Source organism: Hemiscyllium ocellatum, chromosome 28, assembly GCF_020745735.1.
Source record: "Hemiscyllium ocellatum isolate sHemOce1 chromosome 28, sHemOce1.pat.X.cur, whole genome shotgun sequence".
NCBI classification, from domain to species: domain Eukaryota; kingdom Metazoa; phylum Chordata; class Chondrichthyes; order Orectolobiformes; family Hemiscylliidae; genus Hemiscyllium; species Hemiscyllium ocellatum.
The window spans coordinates 15977289-15997062 of NC_083428.1; the positions used below are offsets into that span (position 1 = coordinate 15977289).

General features: G+C 39.2%; 1 protein-coding gene across 1 annotated transcript in view; it reads left to right on the top strand.

Annotated features, from left to right (window-relative positions):
- The first annotated feature begins 14508 nt into the window (after positions 1-14508).
- fgf22 (fibroblast growth factor 22) overlaps positions 14509-19774 on the top strand; it is a 109965-nt gene continuing 104699 nt past the window's right edge. The window contains exon 1 of the mRNA XM_060846039.1: positions 14509-15231. Coding sequence (XP_060702022.1) covers positions 14943-15231 — 289 coding nt within the window. The 5' untranslated portion in view covers positions 14509-14942. The remainder of the gene's footprint in view (positions 15232-19774) is intronic.

Sequence of the window (19774 nt, forward strand, 5' to 3'; positions counted from 1 at the left end):
ATATTCCAGGAGTGATGCAGCTGGCCCAACCTCTCAGTTTTAAACAACTTAGAATTTATTTACAGACTACTGAATGAAACACAAACAAAAGAGAACCAAATTTGTAATAATTTAATTTATCTGAAAATCCAATTGACTCAATCACAACTTAATGATGCTATTCCAAATACTTGCAACATCCCATTGCACACCCTTGGGCAAAAGAGTAAATTCAAACACAGGTTCTTACAGGAGAGAGGTTTTATAGGGAGAGAGGATCAGCATGGAGCGGTTTCTTTGACCAGTAGCCTCAAACAGACTACTTACTAAAACCAAACCAACCCAAATCCTGACCTGGGAGAACTGGCCACTCCCCTTTCATTGTACAAGTGTTTTAAAAGAAAGGCTTAAAAGCCTTCTCAAGTAGATTTTTCCAGACATATCAGAAACTCTGACTTTACGATCCCTCATGAAAAAAACCAAGGACAGTATAACCTTGTTAAAGGAGCAGCATTGTTGCAATAGGAAGAAGAAAAGAGGAAGTCAATCATAAAGTTTCACTGTTTGGAGGCTTTCAGCAGGAATGTTCCAACGACAGGGATTGTACACTGTCATGTAATGCTGACGTAAGTTGTTGCAACTCCATGTTTTGCCTTTCTTTGACACCAGTGAACTTGGTGAAACTAGTACTAAAACGTAGCAATAGCTATAATTATCCAAAACTAACGGTGGGCACTTCTCCAGAATGAACGGACTCCAGGGGGGATTAAAAACAGCATTAAATAAGGTATAAATTTTTGGTTCACTTCACTGCATCTGATTAAATAAACCATTGCAAATATCATGATCTGACTGTAATGAGCTCGTTTATTCTTTGGGAAGTGCTAAGGGACAGAAATTGGAGAATGCAAGAGAAGCAGGTGTTCTCAGGAACGCATTGGTTATATCCCTCTCTAATCTGAACCACAAGCAGCAAAGAGGTTAAGAGGCTGTATTTTTTTAACAGCTTATTGCCAGGAGAGAACAGTAAAGTTTCCACTGTGGCTGTTAGTTACTACAGGAAGTAAGTGTTAATTTTTAGACTACATAAAATTTGCCTCATTAAGCATTTCTAATGCTTAAAGTAATGAATGGACCATGCAGAAAGCAAACAGAGAATAAGGGAAATCTTGTAGGGTTTGGGGAGGAAGGGGGCATAAGGCTTGGTGACCAATTGTGGGCAACAATGGAAATTGTAGATGTGCTCCCATGGAAGCTCCCCCAAGAGTTCAGTCAGTAAATGTTGTGGCATTGAGCCACATACATCAGAAATGCTTGAGGTTATATCCCCATCTCTACTGGTCTCAACCAAAGAAAGAATGGTGGAACTACAATTAAGCTCAATACCAAGAGAAGAAAGGATGGAACTTGGCTGAGATGCTTCACCATGATTGTGTAGACATCAAATACTTTTTAAACTATGGTTAAGCATGAATAGGTAGACTATCTTTGTAGGCTGCTGAACCGTTGTCTTTACAACAGTGCTTGAGAAAGAGTCAAGACCTTAATGGAAACACAAGGGAACTAGAGGTTAGAAATCATTTGGACATAGAGAAACAGACTCTGTCAGTGAATAAAGAACTTTAAAAGTGTATGCAGACACCACATCAAGTAGCAGTAATGTCAATAGTCCAATCTCCCTACTAATAAAGAGCAGAAAATTGAGCATTGTCCCCTGTTCTTCTGCACAAAACAGTGAATAAACCATTTCCACTTTTGTGAGCTCAGTCCGGAAAAGCTGTTTTACCTGATGATTATTGCCTCTGCCACATAAAAACAATTGGAGCATAATATGCCAAAGTGCCTGCTAGAACAGAAAAATCCAGGCAACAGAAAGCTCCCTTCCATTAGTGAGAAACAACAGCCATTTACTATCATATAGTACCTTCTATAATTTCCATTTCGATACAATATTGCTGCTATAGCTTCCACAGACCAGAATAATTGTAATGTGCTTGCCCCAGTTGAATAACTACAAGTCTAATTGCGCCCCCTTGGGGAATCCAATAAAATACACTTTCCAATTCATAAATTCACTAATCTGAAGTGGCTTGAAAGTAAAACTGACATATATCTGCAGGTGAATGTAGCTGTTGAGGGTATGTTATTAGATGTGTTTTGGATTATCTGATATTTGTCATATCAAAATACATGCTTAGATATTCTAAGTAGCATCAATCCCTAAAGAAAAAGTTTAGCCAGTGCATGGCAATCATCAGGAATTCTCTACCCAGTTTCCTTTATCTAGCTCCTCACAATTTCGAAAAGCCTTCTTTGACTTAACCTTTGGTTCCTCACCCTCCCATCCAAAGTTACTTTCCCTTTCCTCATCTTTGCAGTCTGCATCGTTTCATGGTATCAAGCTCTGTTAATTGTTTCAACATCTTTTCAGTGTAAGAAGCATTAAATAAATACAAGTTGTTAAACACAATATCTGGGGTTGTGCCCCATGCTCACAGAGTATGACAGTATCATTCAAACAATGAGGCCTTTGATCTGATTTCTTGGTTATATAGATCTCATTACATTCAGGAAAGCAATATTGTTTGGTTCCATTTGTGGTTTAATGCAAATCATATAAATCGTTATGGTGTAACTGATCACATGACTAACATTGTTATGATATAATATCTTGAATGAGCACATGAAGAGAAAGATCTCAGATATTACACACGAGAACTGCATATGATAACCTGCTATGAACAGATATAAATAAAAAGTATAACAATATGTAAAGAGTCAAAGAACCTTATACAGAGATAAAAAGTGTCAGAGACAATGTATGTGCTGATACCCACAGCTCAATCTTCCAGTCAGGTAGCTCAATGTGCAGGGAGCAATATTCGCTCAAAGCACAAAGTACTGTTGATATCAGCACCTCAAAATCGAGAAAGAAAATTCAGGATTCTACAAATCTGCCCATACATGATGAAAAGTTTTCACATGAAAGAGCAGGATTATGTGATGCTACTAATGTTCAATTGCCGATTGACACTCACTCGGCTTACACCTAAGCATAGAACAATTGGATGAGGTATTATAGACAACCAACAATGGAGTTGGATCCCAGCAGTGAATCATTGCTTTCTGAAGAAAAGACAGAAACCAGTAGTCTATTACTGTTCTCAGGTGTATGACTTTCAGGGAACTTTAAATGGCCTCGTACTAAACAGATACTTTAAATCCTTTTATCATTAAGAAAGAGACTCATGATAGTTTAACTCGCAGTGACGTTAGTTTAACTTGAAGCTAAGTGAAAATATTTTGAATGAAAAGAAAAATGGGGAATGATGTAATCATTTTTTGCTAGTATGATGATTTGTGATTTTCTATATGTTAGTGCACATAACATATACTACTATGAACTGGGTTTGTACTGAGACAGAAGTTTATTAATGGCATGTATGTAATATAACATCTCCAAATAACATGCACAGTCTGGATTATATGTTTGTTTAAGCACAGTCATATAACACAGATAGTCAACTGCCTAGCTAATTGATCAGCTAGCTGATCAGGTTGTCGCTTGTTAACAGATCAGCTGCCAACTAAAGAAACATACAGAGAGTAAGTTCACAGAATTCGTACAGAGCAGGAAGAGGCCATTCAACCCATCCCAACCCTCTCAAGAGCATCCCACCCATACCACCACCTTATTCCTATAACCCCACATTTACCATGGCTAATCCTCCTAGCCTACACATCCCTAGACACTACAGACAATTTCACATTGCCAATCTACCTAACCTGCACAGTTTGGGATTGTGGGAGGAAACCAGAGCACCTGGCAGAAGCCTACACAGTCATGAGGAGAACATGCAAACTCCACACAGAGTCACCTAAGGCTAGGATTGAACCTGGGTCACAGGCACTGGGAGGCAGCAGTACTAACCACTGAGCCACAGTGCTCCCCATCCTAGATCATGTAGTGCAGCATCACATGTCGTGATGTTATGTAACTGTCGTAATGAAAAAGTGTGTTTTTGAAATTTGTGCAATAGTACAACTGGGAAAAACCATTTTCAAAAAATTAAGTACACTGTCTGTGGATTTTTCAACACCATTAATATTCTATTTCAAACAATGAGTTCTAGTAATATAGGAATAAATGGATTGCAGGTTTTATTAACTTGACTACATAAGGATAGTTAAATAATTTGAATTAATGTCAGTGATTTAACAATAACAAATTGTATTTAAATAGCATCTTTTACACCAAATTTACAACACTAAAAATAGGTCATTTAGCCTAACTGGTCTCTACCAGAGTTTAGGCTTCACATATAATTCTTTCCACTTTCTGCAATGCATTATACAAACATAAACTTCTATTTCCTTTTTTCTGCTAGCTTCCTATGAAATACAACTATGCTATTTGTTGCAACTATTCATATGTTAGAACATCCCACATGCTAACCACAAAGCTGTTTCAGAATTGCTAACTGGATTTTTTAATGACTCTTACCTTAAGGACGTTTGTTTTAGAGTCTCACACGTGCAAAATAATGTTTCTACATTTATCCTATCCTAACTATTCATAATTTTAAAGACTTCTATCAGGTTATCATCCTCTGAAGAAAATGTCCTCAGCTTATTCAATCTTTCCTGAGAGATGGTAACTTCCCAGTTCTGACATCATCTTGGTCAATATTTTTCACAACTTCTCCAGTGCCTTTATATATCATTTTTGAGATATGAAGACCAGAATGGAGCCCAGAATCTCAAGTGTGATTGAACATAGTATCTGTACAAATTTAACATAACAACTCTGCTATTGTTTTCAACTAGAAATGAGGCTAGAAACAATGGTTTATTTGAATATAATGACCTTTATCAAACTTCATGAAATGATTCGTGATTTATATATCTATACTTCTAGCTCACTCAGCTCTTCTAAACAACTTAGAATCCTATTTTCTAAGGAATTTTTAAAATAGGATCTCCACTGTGCAGAATCAGGCCATTCAGCCCAACAAGTCCACATCAACCCCCTGAAGAGCATCCCACCAAGACTCATCCCCTACCCTATAACCCTGCATTTCCCATGGCTAATGCACCTAACTTATATATCCCTGTACAGTATGGGCAACTTAGAATGGCCAATCCACCTAACTTGCACACACCTTTGGGCTGTGGGAAGAAACTGGAGCATCCAACAGAAACAGGGATACACAAGGAAAACGTGCAAACTCCACACAGATCGTTGCCCAAGACTGGGATTGAACCCAGGTCCCTGATGCTGTGAAGCAGCAGTGCTACCCACTGAGCCACCATGCTGCCCAGCTTCTTTAGTTCATTTAGAGAACACAGCAGCTTTTGGTGTTCTTCAGAAATTTGAAATTTAGCTGACTATTTCCAAATGCAAGTAATTCATATAAACAACAATGGTCCCAGCATCAAATAGTTGGTCCCTTTTCCCTTTTCTACCTGTCTGAGTTCAGAAGGTGGGATCAGGAACTAACAGCAAGATTCCTTTAGCTCAGGTATCTGAATAAAATTGACCCTTCTATTTTGTGGGCTAATGATTGGCTTTTAGTCAGCAGCTCTCTGAGAAATTGAATATTATTAATCCTTTGATAAAGTGCAAATTAATTTCAAATAAGAATAAGTAATGGAACTCAAAATATTTCAAGATGGTTGTAGGAAACATTCAATTATGTTGCACACTGAACTGTAAATTTATCTTTTGCTTTAATGATCATCCATTGGTTTTGTTAATGCAATAATTCAAACTACTTTCAAATTATTTTCCAATATACTCCACTTTTCTCGTTGATATAGATCACTCAGGTACATTGCCTATCACCGCCCTTACTGTTGACTATGATAGGGTGGAGAATTACAGGGGGCATTCTGAGCCTGACACAGTTTCCAAAGTCTGTGGATGTGCATTTCCATCAGAAGCAGGAACTTTACATTACTTTTACCTCCCTCAGCAAGCATCCACTCATAGTGTCATTGGGCTGACTGGCCTCCTCTGTGTTGTAAAGTTTGCTGGTTAATTGAAAACCGAAAGAACCGTGGATACTGGAAATCAGAAACAAAACAGAGAATGTTAGAAAAACTCAGCAGCTTTGGCAGCATCTGTGAAGAGAAATCAGAGTTAACATTTCAGGTCCAGTGGCCCTTCCTCAGAATTGATGGTAGCTAGGAAAGTGGTGATTTTTATGCAGAAGGTAGGGAGTGGGGATGAGGTTGAGGAGTAAACAATAGGTGGGAATAGAGCCCAAAGAGAGAGAAGAACAGTTGGACAGACAAAGGAGTGGATGATGATCTGGCTAGGGGGGTGAATAGCTGTTAGTGGAGACTGTTAGTGACTGACAATGGGTTGTGTATAATAGCAGACTATGGGATTACAAGACCTGGTGCATAGGGGTTGGGGCTAGGACATTGGAAAGCTCAAACCTTAACGTTATTGAACTTGATATTGGGTCCAGGGTCCTGAGTGGAAAATGATTTACTGTTCCACCAGCTTACACTAAGCTTCGCTGGAGCACTTCAAGAAGCTTGAGTCAGAGATTTTGGCCAGGAAACAGGATGGGGTGTTGAAGTAGCAGCCTCAGGGTCTTTTTTGTGGACAGAATGTAGGTGTTCTGTGAAGCAGTCGCCCAGTCTATGCTTTGTTCCCCCAATATAGAGAAGACCACAATATGTGCAGTGAATGCAGTGGACTAGATTATGTGAAGTGCAGATAAAATGCTGCTTTATTTGAAACGTATATTTGGGCCCTTGGATACTGAGGAGAGAGGAAGTAAATGGGCAGATATTACACCTACAGCAGCTGCAGGGGAAGGTGCCGGGGGCTGTGGGAGTGTGTTGGGAGGGAAGGAAGAGTGGACTAGGATGTCCCGGAGGTAATGGTCTCCGCAGAAAATGGACAAGGGAGGGGAGGGAGTATATGTCTGGTAGTGACATCTTGCTGCAATTTATGGCTGATGATCTTCTGGATGTTGATAGTAGGTAAGGAAAAGGGGAACCCTCTTGCTGTTGCGGGAGGGAAGAGAGGAGTGAGAACTGAAGTGAGAGAGATGGGTCAGATCTGGTTGAGGACCCTGTCAACAATGGTGCTGTGGAATCCTCAGTTGAGGAAGAAGGTGGACATTTTGGAGGCTCCCTTCTCGAAGGTGGCATCATTGGGACATATGTGACAGAAGCGAAAGAACTAACAGAATGGAATAGAATCTTTACAGGAAGCAGGGTGTGAGGACTTATAGTCCGGGTAGTTGTGGGAGTTGGTGGGTGTATGGTGGATATTAGTGACCAGTCTATCCCCAGAATTAGAAACAGATATGTCAAGGAGGTGAAGGGAGGTGTCATAGATAGACCAGATGAAAGTGTGGGGAAGATAGAAATTGGATGTGAACTTGATAAACCGTTCTAATTCCAGATGAGAGAGGGAAGCAGCATCAATAATATCATTGATATATTAGAGAAAGAGTTGTGGGTGGGGGCTGGAATAGGACTAGGAAAGGAATGTTCCACGTGGCCCACCAAGAGACAGACATAACACATAATGCAGCAACTAGCCTTTTACCACAAGTCCATGACATGCATGACATGCTCAAGGCCCTGTCTAAAGGAGAAAGTAGAACCTCTTGAAAGGTTCTTGAGTATGCTGTTAAATTCATGGTTGCACAATGTCTCATTGCCAGAAAGTACAAACTAACAGCAAGATGTAGCTTAACTGGTGATGAGAAAGATCCTCCCTAGCAGATCTTTCCTATATGTCTGGAGTCTCACTCCCTCCATGCATTGCCCTCAAGGGAAGAGACTGTTATCCACGTCCTTATGGAATGTGCCTTTGCAAAGATGGTCTGGAGAGAGAAGTAGTATTCATGGCTCAAGTTTCATGCCAAGCAGCTCCATGATGAATGATTCTGTGCTCTATGGACTGTTTGCAGACACATACCAACATAAACTGCAGCTGGAGGACTGGAGATACTCTTTGGCCTGCCCCAAAACCCTTGCTGTACAAGGAATTGTCCTCAACCAGGATTTGGAGATTGGTACATTCCAAGGTTCAGGACTATGTGATGAGGGATGCACAAAACCACCACAGAATTGCATTTACCTAAATGGTAAGGAGGTGCTGAGCTCTAAGATGCAGAGAGATCTGGGTGTCCTAGTGCATAAAGTTAGTGTGAAGGTAAAGCAGATAATCAGGAATGCTAGTAGAATGTTGTTTTATTGTGAGAGGAGTTGAATGCAAAATTAGAGAGGTTATGATTATTTATTGTTTATTGATTTATTATTGTCATATGCTTCAGTTATGCTGGCCGCATCTCAACTACAGTGTTCATTACTGGTTACCACACGCATTGAAGAATGTTGAGGCATTGGAAGACATTGAGAAGGATTGCTGAAATAACATGTGGAATGAGTGTATTATCTGGTTAGGAAAGGCTTGACAGACTAGGCCTATATCTTCTGGAGGTCAGAACAATCAGGAATGACTTAATTGAAACATAAAAGATCCTGAGGGGACTTGACTATGTGCATGTGAAAAGGATGTTTCCTCTTGTGAGCAAATCTAGAGTTTATGACAGTCCTTGGAATTTCTTTCCTCAAAAGGCAGTTGATGCAGAATCTTTAAATGTTTTTAAGGCAGAGATAGATAGATTCATGATTACCAATGAGATGAAAGGTTATTGGGGGTATGCAGGAATGTAGAATTGAGGTTAACAGCAGAGCAACCAAGATCTTATTGAATGGTGGGGCAGTCCTGAAGGGCAGAGTGGCCTCCTCTTGCTCCTTGCTTATATGAAGTGTTATGGACTAGGCCAGATCACTCAAAACATTCTTAAGCAGGCAACCCAGACCATACCTTTGCAATTTGTTTCTGTTAGTGTACAGTGAAAATTACCTGGAGTAAGATAGATCGGTTGACGACCAGGTTTTAAAGCAGACAAAAATTTATTCATAAAATTACACAATGAAACACAAAGGACAGAATAAAGAACCCATACAGAACTCAGTCTATCCAAAGTATACTTAATTATGCTGTTCTGAACATACACAACAGTCTCAATAAGCAAACCCACTTAAAAAACAGTAAAAATGGAATAAATGCTTACAGGTTAAAGTTAGAGGGGCAGAAGGAGAGAGAGAGAGGGAGAGTTTACCAGCTGAACTCCTAACTAGTTCTGGATGAACTGCTCAACTAGAAGGCTGACCACTCCCTTTTCATTATACAGGTCAATTCTAAAACATGACCACTTTGACCTGCAGTCTCATCTGTTTACATATAAACAAAAGGCCTCTCAAAATCCTTTATCATCTCTGTACCAAACTAGTCACCTCAGAGCTGGGAGGGCTTTATGACCCCTGTGAAAAAAATCAAGGTCACAGCATCCTTGAGAAAAGGAACAGTTTTTAGAAAAAAGGGACCAGCTTTGTGACAGAAAGCATTTTAAAAATTTAAGTCTATTACAATCGTATTGAGTGGAACATGGTATGTGGAGATAAATTGAATATTATTGCAAAGTCTGCAGGATTCAAGCAGAAATATTTTTGGAATTATTTTACAAATTTTATGAATAATGCGTGTTTTTTGAGAAAATAATTTGACCAGAAACTTTACTAGGCCAAGCACATAAAAACCGTGGCTGCGTGTAGGTCAGAATTTGGAAATTCTGAAACAATAATTCAATTCTTGCCTTCTGAAAGAAAGGTCTATCTTGTGCAATGCCCAGGTCAGGAATGTGATGAAATACTCTCCACTTGTCTAAGTAAGTACGCTCAAGAAGCTTGACACATCCAGGATAAAGCAGGTAGCATGGTAGGTAGCCCATCGACCCACCCTCAAGATCATTCCCTTCAATATTGGCACACAGTTGGTCCCTTTCAACACAAGATGCACTGCAGCAACTCCCCAAAGCTCCACTGATTCACTTTCCAAGCATCCTAACATTGCCTTCTAGAAAGTTAAAAACAGCAAATACATGGAAACATTTCTACCTGGAAGTTTGCTGCCAGGCTAAACTCAATCCCGACTTGGTAATATGTTACCATTCCTTCATTGCTACTCAGTCAAAAACCTGACACTCTATCCCAAATGGCACTGTGGCAATGGCTCAAGAAGATGACTCAGCAACACCTTCTCAATAAATGCCAGTTTGCAATACTTATGTCCCCTGAATAAGAAAAAAGAAAACATTGACCACTTGGGATGAATAGTTTACCTCTGTGCAATACATTACACATAATTTTATTAACTAACCTGATAAAAGTGTTATTATGATGTTATGTTGATCTTACTTTAATTAGTTGTCACTATAACAATTCAACTCTGGAGTTTGGAGAATGCAGTGTACAGTAATCAAACATTTCTGCAAAAATGTTACAACATTGAATTAATAATCATAACTGAAATAACTCTACACAGGCTGGTATCCCATCACCAAGTCACCCTTTATTCATACATGGATAGTCCTTGACTCTAGTACTATCTCATACCGAGTCAGGCACCTGAGTAGCAGTATCCCCGACACTCATTTTTTTTATGTCAGTCTGGGCTTCCTGATTGGGCCAGGTTAACTGCCCCAATCATGGAACTCATATTCTATGAGGTCCAGCTGGGCTGACTTGTTACAAACACGACAACAAACTGAACAGTTCAAATGGCATTTGCTATTGTCCACCAAAGTCAGTGCTGGCTTTGGTTGTCAATAGACAACAAACTGGCACTGTATCTAACATCATTGAAACTCACATAAATATGGCTAGTCTCCCTTTGTTGGTTTAGGTACAAGACCATTGGCAGCACATGTAAACAAATGGCAGGACCATCACTGTGGCACCAGACCATGTAGACTGACATTGTATTCCAGTCTTGGGTGTGTTCAGATTTCAGTGCCATTGTACAGCCTTGTTGGTGCAAATTTGACTTTGGCAAAGTTCAGTGGCCAGAAAACCAGATTTGATTGACTTATAAAAGTAGACGTTTGACTGTAGTGACAAATGCTTGAGATCTCTCATGCATGAAATAGGAGAAGCTCAGAGGATTAGCAAAATATATCCAAAACTTGGTCACAATATGAACCTTCTCAAGTGACACAACTTACTGCAGAGTGAAGAATATCTGTGCCATTCAGCAGACTATGCCCAGTACTCACTTGTGGCTTACAATGATTATCTATGAAATATGAAAGCTTCTTCATTGTAGATTAGGTATTACACTCTCCTTCTCAACATAACTCATAATAACACTTCTATCAGGTCAGCTAATAAATTTATATGCAATGTATTACACAGAAGTAGACTATTTGTCCCAAGTGGTCAATGTTTTCTTTTTTCTCATTCAGGGGATAAACACATTGCAGATCAAACAGACAGTTATTGAGAAGGTGTTGCTGAGTCATTTTCTTGAGCCATTGCAGTCCACGTGGTAAAAGGATATCCACAGTGCTGTTAGGGATAGAGTGCCAGGTTTTTGACTGAATAGCAATGAAGAAATGGTAACATATTATCAAGTCAGGATTGAATTTAGCCAGGCAGCAAACTTCCAGGTGGTAACATTTCCATGTATTTGCTGTTCTTGATTCTTCTTCTCAATTTTTAAATATTCTTTAACAAAATATGAATTCCATATATTAATATGAAAGAAAAGTTCAAGTGGGGAACTTCATAGAGGCCACTTGTAGACTGTGACTTGATGGGTGGAGTGCAGAATTGTGCAATACTCTTGATTCTCTCATTTGTGCTCCTGTGAAACAGCAGTCCCCGAATAAAGCCTCCAAGAAATTTGCCCCCCAATGACCCATTCTGTGTTTAAAGCCTTGTAACACAACCCCGGGATCTGCTTCAGACATCAACCTATTCAAGTGACACTTCTGTGCTCTATGGCATGAGAACTGTAATGTTCTTGTAACACACTGTCATCAGGTATTCAAATCACAACAATGATCCTGCTGCTTGTTCATTCTGGAAAATAGCTGTGCTTGTAACATCTCAGCAGGGAAAACACACACTCACATTTTCTTCTCTATGTCCCACTGCTGAAACATAAATCTTTGGTGAACATTAAGTTGTCGCATATATAAACAAGTTGCATTTACACAGGCATGGTGCTATACATCAACTCTGACTGTATCAAGACTGCTTAAATGAAGTCAGATTACTAAACCATAGTAATCACAAGCAACTCTGATGTGTTTAATACCTGATTTCTAGGAATCAATTGTGATTTATAAGCCAAGAGTGATGCGTCAGAGATGCTTAGTACATGTGTGTAATAGTTTTCCATCTGTTTTTTCAATGGAGGCTTATAACTATTAAACTATTAATGCATAGTTTAGTAATTTTTAGACTGTAAAGGTTTGGAGAATAAACTCTGTAACATTAAACAATTTTAGACAGCGAATTGAAAACTACTTCAATACTTTACAATTTTCAACCTAGATATGTCTGTGCTCCGTAAATAATCCCAATCCAGGCGTAATCAAGCCAGCAGCAAACAATTCTGGATACTTATAAATGGATCACCGGCCACTTATGAGGTAGGAGTTAGGACAATCTGACATCTTCAGCAGAAAGTCAAAACTATTATGGATAGATTTTAAGTTTTAAAAATGATACCTTACTTTGTCTGTTCATTCATCGGCATCTGACAACATTGATTGACAAGCTGGAGGTTTGTGGACTTTTTTTTAACTGAATGAAGGTTTTTGATATTGCAAGTGAATGTGACATGGATATAATTGGTTGGAAGTAAAGGGCATTGGTCCCTTTGAGTATACAAGAGCTGACAGTAGAGCTGTCCAGTAGTGCATAGCTAAGTAAGCCCCTTCATGTTAGTATGGCTGAGAGTCTGAGCCCCAGCTGTGGATGACACTTGAGCCTGTCAACCAATATGTTTGATGAGGTTCATCACTTCTTCGGCAGGCTATTTGATGGGTGTGTCTTGCCTTGAAAAGCCACAGTGTCAAAGGGACTATAAAACATAAAAAAAGGTCTAGGCTTTCCCCACCACATACTGATAGCGATCACAGAAAACTTAAGTGGTTATATGGGAACTGTGGGGGAAGGGAACTAACCAAAGTAAAATACTCGAAGTGAGCAAGGTTCAGTATTATATCCCCTGCTCTCTGATATCACTTTTAGACAGACCAGTCAAACGCATTGTTTGTCTCAGCTAAATCTTCTTGACCATCCCATGCAATGGGCAGTTCAGCTCACTTCGCTTCCCATCTGCCAATTGACCGTATTCCCCCAACAGAAATGAACTATCCTGAGTCTCAGTCAGCCCTAAGATTCAAGCTCTTAATTGGTTGATCCAAATGACAGGCCTAATGAAAGAGTTAAATTCTCAGATTAGTTAATGAATCACCTGTATACATGAAAAAGACAGGTAATATTTTCTGAAACTTTTAGTGGTTAAACTTCTCCTGGTAATGCACTGGTTAATGTGCTTGTGCAAAATTCTTTATGTATGTTATTTTAACACGGTCATTAATTTGTTTACTTTAAAGTGGGCACACCACCAAAGGAAATCAAAACCCCAGGTTATAAAAAAGAAAACATAGTGCCACACTGTGATGTACAGTTGGGATCCAGTTTACAAAGCAATTGAGGTTAAAAAGCACTTTAATGGAAGACACAGGTGAAAAGAAAATTTATTGGTTCCTCCACTTTTAGGATGTGTTGCTTGCAACAAAAGTAGAATGAAGGATTTTTGAGAAGCCAGCTGCTGTTTTTCCTTTGAGTAAGTGTAACTGGACTGATGGATTTGCAGTGATTCTCACACACCAACAGCACAGCACTGTCTTGAGACTCCCTAGAGAGCTGTCCAAAATCAGCCTCTTATTAAACCAACTTCAATCCTTTGGAGGTCTTGGATGACAGACAGAGGGAAAAAAAAATAACAGCCATCAACCCTCTTTTCTTAAATCCATGTTTCCAGGAAAAAAAATTACAATACTGAGAAATTAATTATTCGATTCTGAATCTGCACTCTGAAATATCAACATTTGAGCATAAACACATATGCCTGAATCTTCTCCCTCCATAGTTTAGCAGTCCCATTAGTCTATTTAGTATAAATGGGATAACTTTTAAATTACCAGAGAGAGAGAGAGATTTCAGATGATAGCATTAATGTTTGCCCAGTAGATAAATTTATGAACTTAAATTCTAAGTTATTTTAAATGTTCATGCCCTTGACCAACTTCTTTGCAGTAAGATGAGATGCATTTTTAAACACCATTTAATCCCTGATTAGAAATGTTAAGAAGTATTTTTCAGACATGGAAATGTAAAAATGCTATAAGATGCCATTAAAGTCAATAACACTTAGGTAAGCTGTTAACCATAACCACTACGAGCTATTTCCCAGTTAGCTGTAGCTAGTAAGTTACTTGACTGAATGCCCAACCCTCCAATGACATTTCATCAGGCGACAAACTACTGGCTTAGGACAAAAAAAACATCCTCCTATCTGAAAAGGGCCAGCCCTTTCTGAGCTGTCAGTTGAATGGTAAGCAGATGACAAGCAGCCTGCTGTTTGTAGTGTCTGAGGCATTGATAAAAACACAACCTTTCCTTCCTACATGCTGCAGTCTCTCAAGACTCTCATTTTAATGAGGCAAATTTAGATGTGCAGAGAAACTCAAGACTGAAGTTTGTTTGTGTTTTCTTATTTATTTTCATCCTTCCTGTACAAATTTCAGCCAGCTCCAGTGAAGGAGGGAACTTCATGCCCATTTGAATTCTGTCGTTGTTTTTGAGGAATTATTAAAGGCAATTGGACTAATGCTTCAGGTGTGACTGGGTCATGGATACAACAACATCGGGGCAATTCGGAGACGTTAACACAAAGATTGTTGCGAAGGGAAGTCTGTGTGTGGAACTCTCGCTTTGTCCAGGTGAATTCATTGCTGCTTCAGTATGCGTCTTTTCCTAGATCCCACTCCAGGAATTTTACTACAATGTGGAAATGGATGCTGACCAGCGGTGTCTCGCCCTTGCCCCACTTTGCTTGCTTTCTTCTGTTCTCCCTGGCCTGCTCAGCCTCCGCCAGTTGTCGTGGCGAGCCCGAAGATGCGCTAACGCTGGATGCTACAAACTGTTCTTCAAGCCTGGAGCGCCACACACGCAGCTACAACCATCTGCAGGGCGATGTGCGGTGGCGGAGACTCTACTCGGCCACAAAGTACTTCCTCAAGATTGATAGAGCTGGGAAGGTAAATGGGACAAGAAAGAAGAACTGCCTGAACAGTAAGTCAATCTCCTGTTTTAAAAATCAGTTTCAGCCACAGTGAGTGATCCTAATAATTACTCTGGTGTGGGTGGTTGTGTGGTTCAGGGGGAGAGACAGTGAGAAAATAACCCTAAAGCTTCCCTCAAACTTTCGCTTTAAATGTTGAGTGCCTTTTGAATGTGTTGCAAGTATGAAAATAGTGTGCTTGCAATTTTGATTGAGGTGATTTGGAATTTCAGGCAACCTAACTAGTAATCGAGTCCTTCTTAATAAAGTTATAATCTTTGCAAAAAAGATTTCATTTTGGGGAAGTGGTTGTGTTTAACAGAGGAAATTTACTCATACCCCACCATGTGGATTAACCCTTTCCCAATCGAAGCAAATTCAACCAATTCAGTGATCATTTACAAAAAAGACCATTAACAATTTGATATTTGTTTCAGCACTGCCCTGCAGTTACATTAAGATTTTCACTAAAATGTTAATGGTCACCAAAATGAATTGACCATCAGATCTCTTCGGAGCTCTTTTGATTTTTGATTCAATGAACAATGAAAGAAAATAAACTGACATATGCAGCACATAGCTTATGATCTGGGCTATCCCAGACATATTTTATTTTGAAGGAACAAGTTCTAGGTTTTAAAAACATTTTCCTGCTGTTTTCACTGATACAGCACATCATAATACTCTTTAACTCCCACAGAGAGGTGATTGTCTGGAAATGTTCATTACAATAGTGAGTTCAATTTGCCATCAACTATTAGCCTTATTTTGACTTTAGGCTTTTAATTTGCAGGTAAATTTGATTTTAAAAACTTGTTTGAAACATTTTTAAGTGAATCTCTGCTTTATGTCCACTGCCCAGCATAGGTCAGTGCACAGATGTTACATGTTATTGACTGCACAAAAAAGACACTAGACAGGGATGCTCATGAAAAATGCAGAGATAAGGATTTCAGGGCACTGATGCAATAGTCTTCAATGAACATGAGCAAAAGCTTCCGATTGTACATGTTCCTTTAACAACAGGCGCTTATATGAATTGTTCTGGTGTTTTCAGTCGTTGAGTGATGGATTCCCTTTTCACATAGACACTGGAAATTATGAGTGTGAATGTTTATTTTTATTGCACAATTTCTTTTCAGCATTTTTAAAATGTCCCCAGTTCTCTGTTTGTTTCTCCCTCTTCCCTCCCCCAGCGTATGCACTTCTCTCAGTCTCTATTAAGCTTGGGTAGCTAGCGGCTCAGAGGTGTGGGAGAGTGGCCTGGATGCGTCACCTGCCAATTTTCACATCCTGTGGGGAAGCGCCTGCTCTCTGTTGGATGTCTCCTCTTGCTGACTCAAGCTGAGACTCTGCCCTTCATTACACATAGAAATGGCAAGGCAGGAACTCATGAACTTTGCTGTTACACTGTGCAGGGCATTTGACAGATCAGACTGATGCTTCACTCATTCCGGGACAGAATTTAACCAATTCTTAACTGATTTGCTGTAGGGAGTACCTCAACTTAACAGCAATCACTGTTTAAAAGTCGGCAGTCACTCATTTAAAACATAGATTTGGTGAATCTTTTCTCCCAGAGGATAATGTTTCTTTCACGGTCTCTTCCTGAAAAGATGGTGGAAGCAGAACTCTTGAATGTTTTTCAGGCAGATGTTGGTAGTTTCTTGATAGATTGATTCTTGGGGGAGTAAATGGTAGTCAGGGTCAGGTGGGAATGCATATTTGAGGTGACAATAAGATCAGCCATGCTTTTATTGAATGGTGGAGCAGGTTTGACGGGTTGAATGGCCTCCTCCTGGTCCTTATTCATATATAACTTACAGAAGAGCTTTATATTTCATGATGGGCAAAGAGCATGAAGGGGAGACCTTAAAACCAGTGACTGAGATGGGTAGTGACAGCAAGAATGGAGAAATCAACACCACAGGCTAAAGGAAATCTCTGTGGATAGGCCAATGCAAAGAACAGGAATAAGGTCACTAATATACGATATAACTGTTCAGTATTGGTGCTTTTCTTGTATTGCCTGCGTCATTGAAACATAACTGAAAATGAACCTGTTCTCAAAACTGTTCAATTTTTTTGTGTTGTTTTCGAGCAATAGAAATGAAATGTTAATGAACTGGTGAATCCTATCTTTCAGTATGTAAAGCTTAACTGGTAATAACAAAAAAAAGTCTATAGGTTGCATGCATACTTAAATGCCAGTTGAGCCTTAAAACCTCCCAGTTTCTGTCCTGACACTACATACTGCAACCTCTTTCAGTTTGGATATTATTTGCAAATCTTCATCCTAAACTGACACACAGCTAATCAAAGGAGAATCTATGTCTGTAACCTTGAAATTGGCTCAGCACCCAATTTCACATCAGCTGGAGCTTCAGGTTACCTGGCTAAAGAGACAACAATCTTTTGACAAAGAATTAAATCTGCACTTCTGTCTGCTGAGGCTGATTGTGTTGTCATCTTTACTGATAATGGCCTGTATGATTTCCTGTTCTGATATTATTCGGATGTTGAGATTTCTATAGCCTTTGTACTTAAGATTTTCCACATAGATGTTTCGAGGACAGAATCCAAGCCTCCTCAAATTTTGCATCTTTACATTAAAAGCAGCTGCAAATGAAGGACTGCATTTATAGAGTACTTCTCTCAAATTCACAATAAAGAGAAGACAGGATCTCATTTAAACATCCCATCAGAAAGACAGCACCTTCTACATTAAACCACTGACACAGTACACCACCAGAATGCGAAAATGTTCCTTTTAAGGCTTGATATGAATGCCCCAACCTTCTAACTCAGCAAAAGCGTGCTACTGACTGAACCGCATCTGATACATGGGGTTTTACAATATATCAGTTTGCAGATATACTGCCCAGTGTTAAAATGAGGCTTACAGTCTAGGAATATCATCATTATAATTTAACAAACATTATTGCCATTTTAGTAAATGCGGCAAGACATTATCTTCATAACTTTAAATGCTAAAGGCAAAGATACTAATTAGCTCTCTATTGATATTAAAGAATTGCCATTTATGATACTTAGGCAATTGAGTTCTTTCAACGTGGCTTGTTGTTATTTAGATATATGTGAAAACTATAACTTTCTGGGATCTTATATCTGAAGTTGCAACACTTCAACAGAAAAATGCACCAAATGCAGAAATTGAAGGGATGTCACACCATATCAAGATACTTTTCTTAATTAGGATCATTAAAATGGTGACATTGTCTGAACACATCACTAACATCGTTATTCATTTTGGATCATCTCTAGAAGTTTAATCATAAAGTTTCTGACATAAAATACATTTATGTATTTTGTGTACGCAGTTTTATATGTGGCTCTTTCTTGTATAAATTCTTTGCACCAGTTAGGAAGCATATAATCCTCATAATATCCTTTACTTGCTTACTGTTACTGCAGTAAAAATTAATGATTAACATTTTTGTGTTCTGCTTAATACTCAGTCCAGAGCATGCAATTCTCAATAGAAATCTTAGGCAGTGAAATGAGGGTTTCATCACAACACCAAAGTAGGACCAAAGGAACTATCTCAGGCCTAGACATCAATGCCCAATTATTCTCAGAAATATTGACATTTTCTACTAAATGACCACTTCATAGAAAAAGTTGTCTTGTTTTTGGTGCTTAAGTTTCGAAAAAATGTGCACACTGACTATTGAATCATCATAGACTCTGTACACACAGTGACTTCAGGAAAATACAGTTACACTTTCAGCCCAGCTATCTATTTCTGTTCTTGAAAAACATTTTACATTAGTGGAGGAACCTCTACCATCTATAAGCAGAAGCTGTGGTCGTTGAGGTTGTCGTGAGAGTGTGGGTAATTAGTGTTTTTTTAAAAAACTGAACTTGTAAAATTAGCCAATTTGTGGTGTAATCCAGAGACACGACAGCAATTGGTGGTTTGCAAAGAAGTGAACTGCAATATCCTGTTGCGCACCGACTCTAAGTACCTGATGCTGAGGCAAAATGCATCAAAATAGCAAAATAGTTTGAAGAAGCTCTTGTCTGCAGCATGTGTATGAGAGAAGAAAATTTGGCTGGGAGGCTTTTCACACAGAACTTGAGTGAGCCTCCTGTTGGGTCAACAAAGAAGCACACATGTCTGCATATTGTAATGAGCTGAAAATATGTTGCTGGAAAAGCGCAGTAGGTCAGGCAGCATCCAAAGAGCAGGAGAATCGACGTTTCAGGCATGAGCCCTTCTTCAGGAATTCCTGAAGAAGGGCTCGTGCCTGAAACGTCGATTCTCCTGCTCTTTGGATGCTGCCTGACCTGCTGCGCTTTTCCAGCATCACTTTCAGCTCTGATCTCCAGCATCTGCACTCCTCACTTTCTCCTGCATATTGTAATGGTCCAACACTAAAAACAACACATACGGGAAGGGTCTTGGGCTAGAAGGAGAGTGGACTGAAATGTGAAACACATAAATATGAATTCAGATAACCATACTAAATTAACCTTCCTGCAGCAATTGTATTAGGAAGAGGAAAACGGCTGTCTTGAATTACTTGCTAA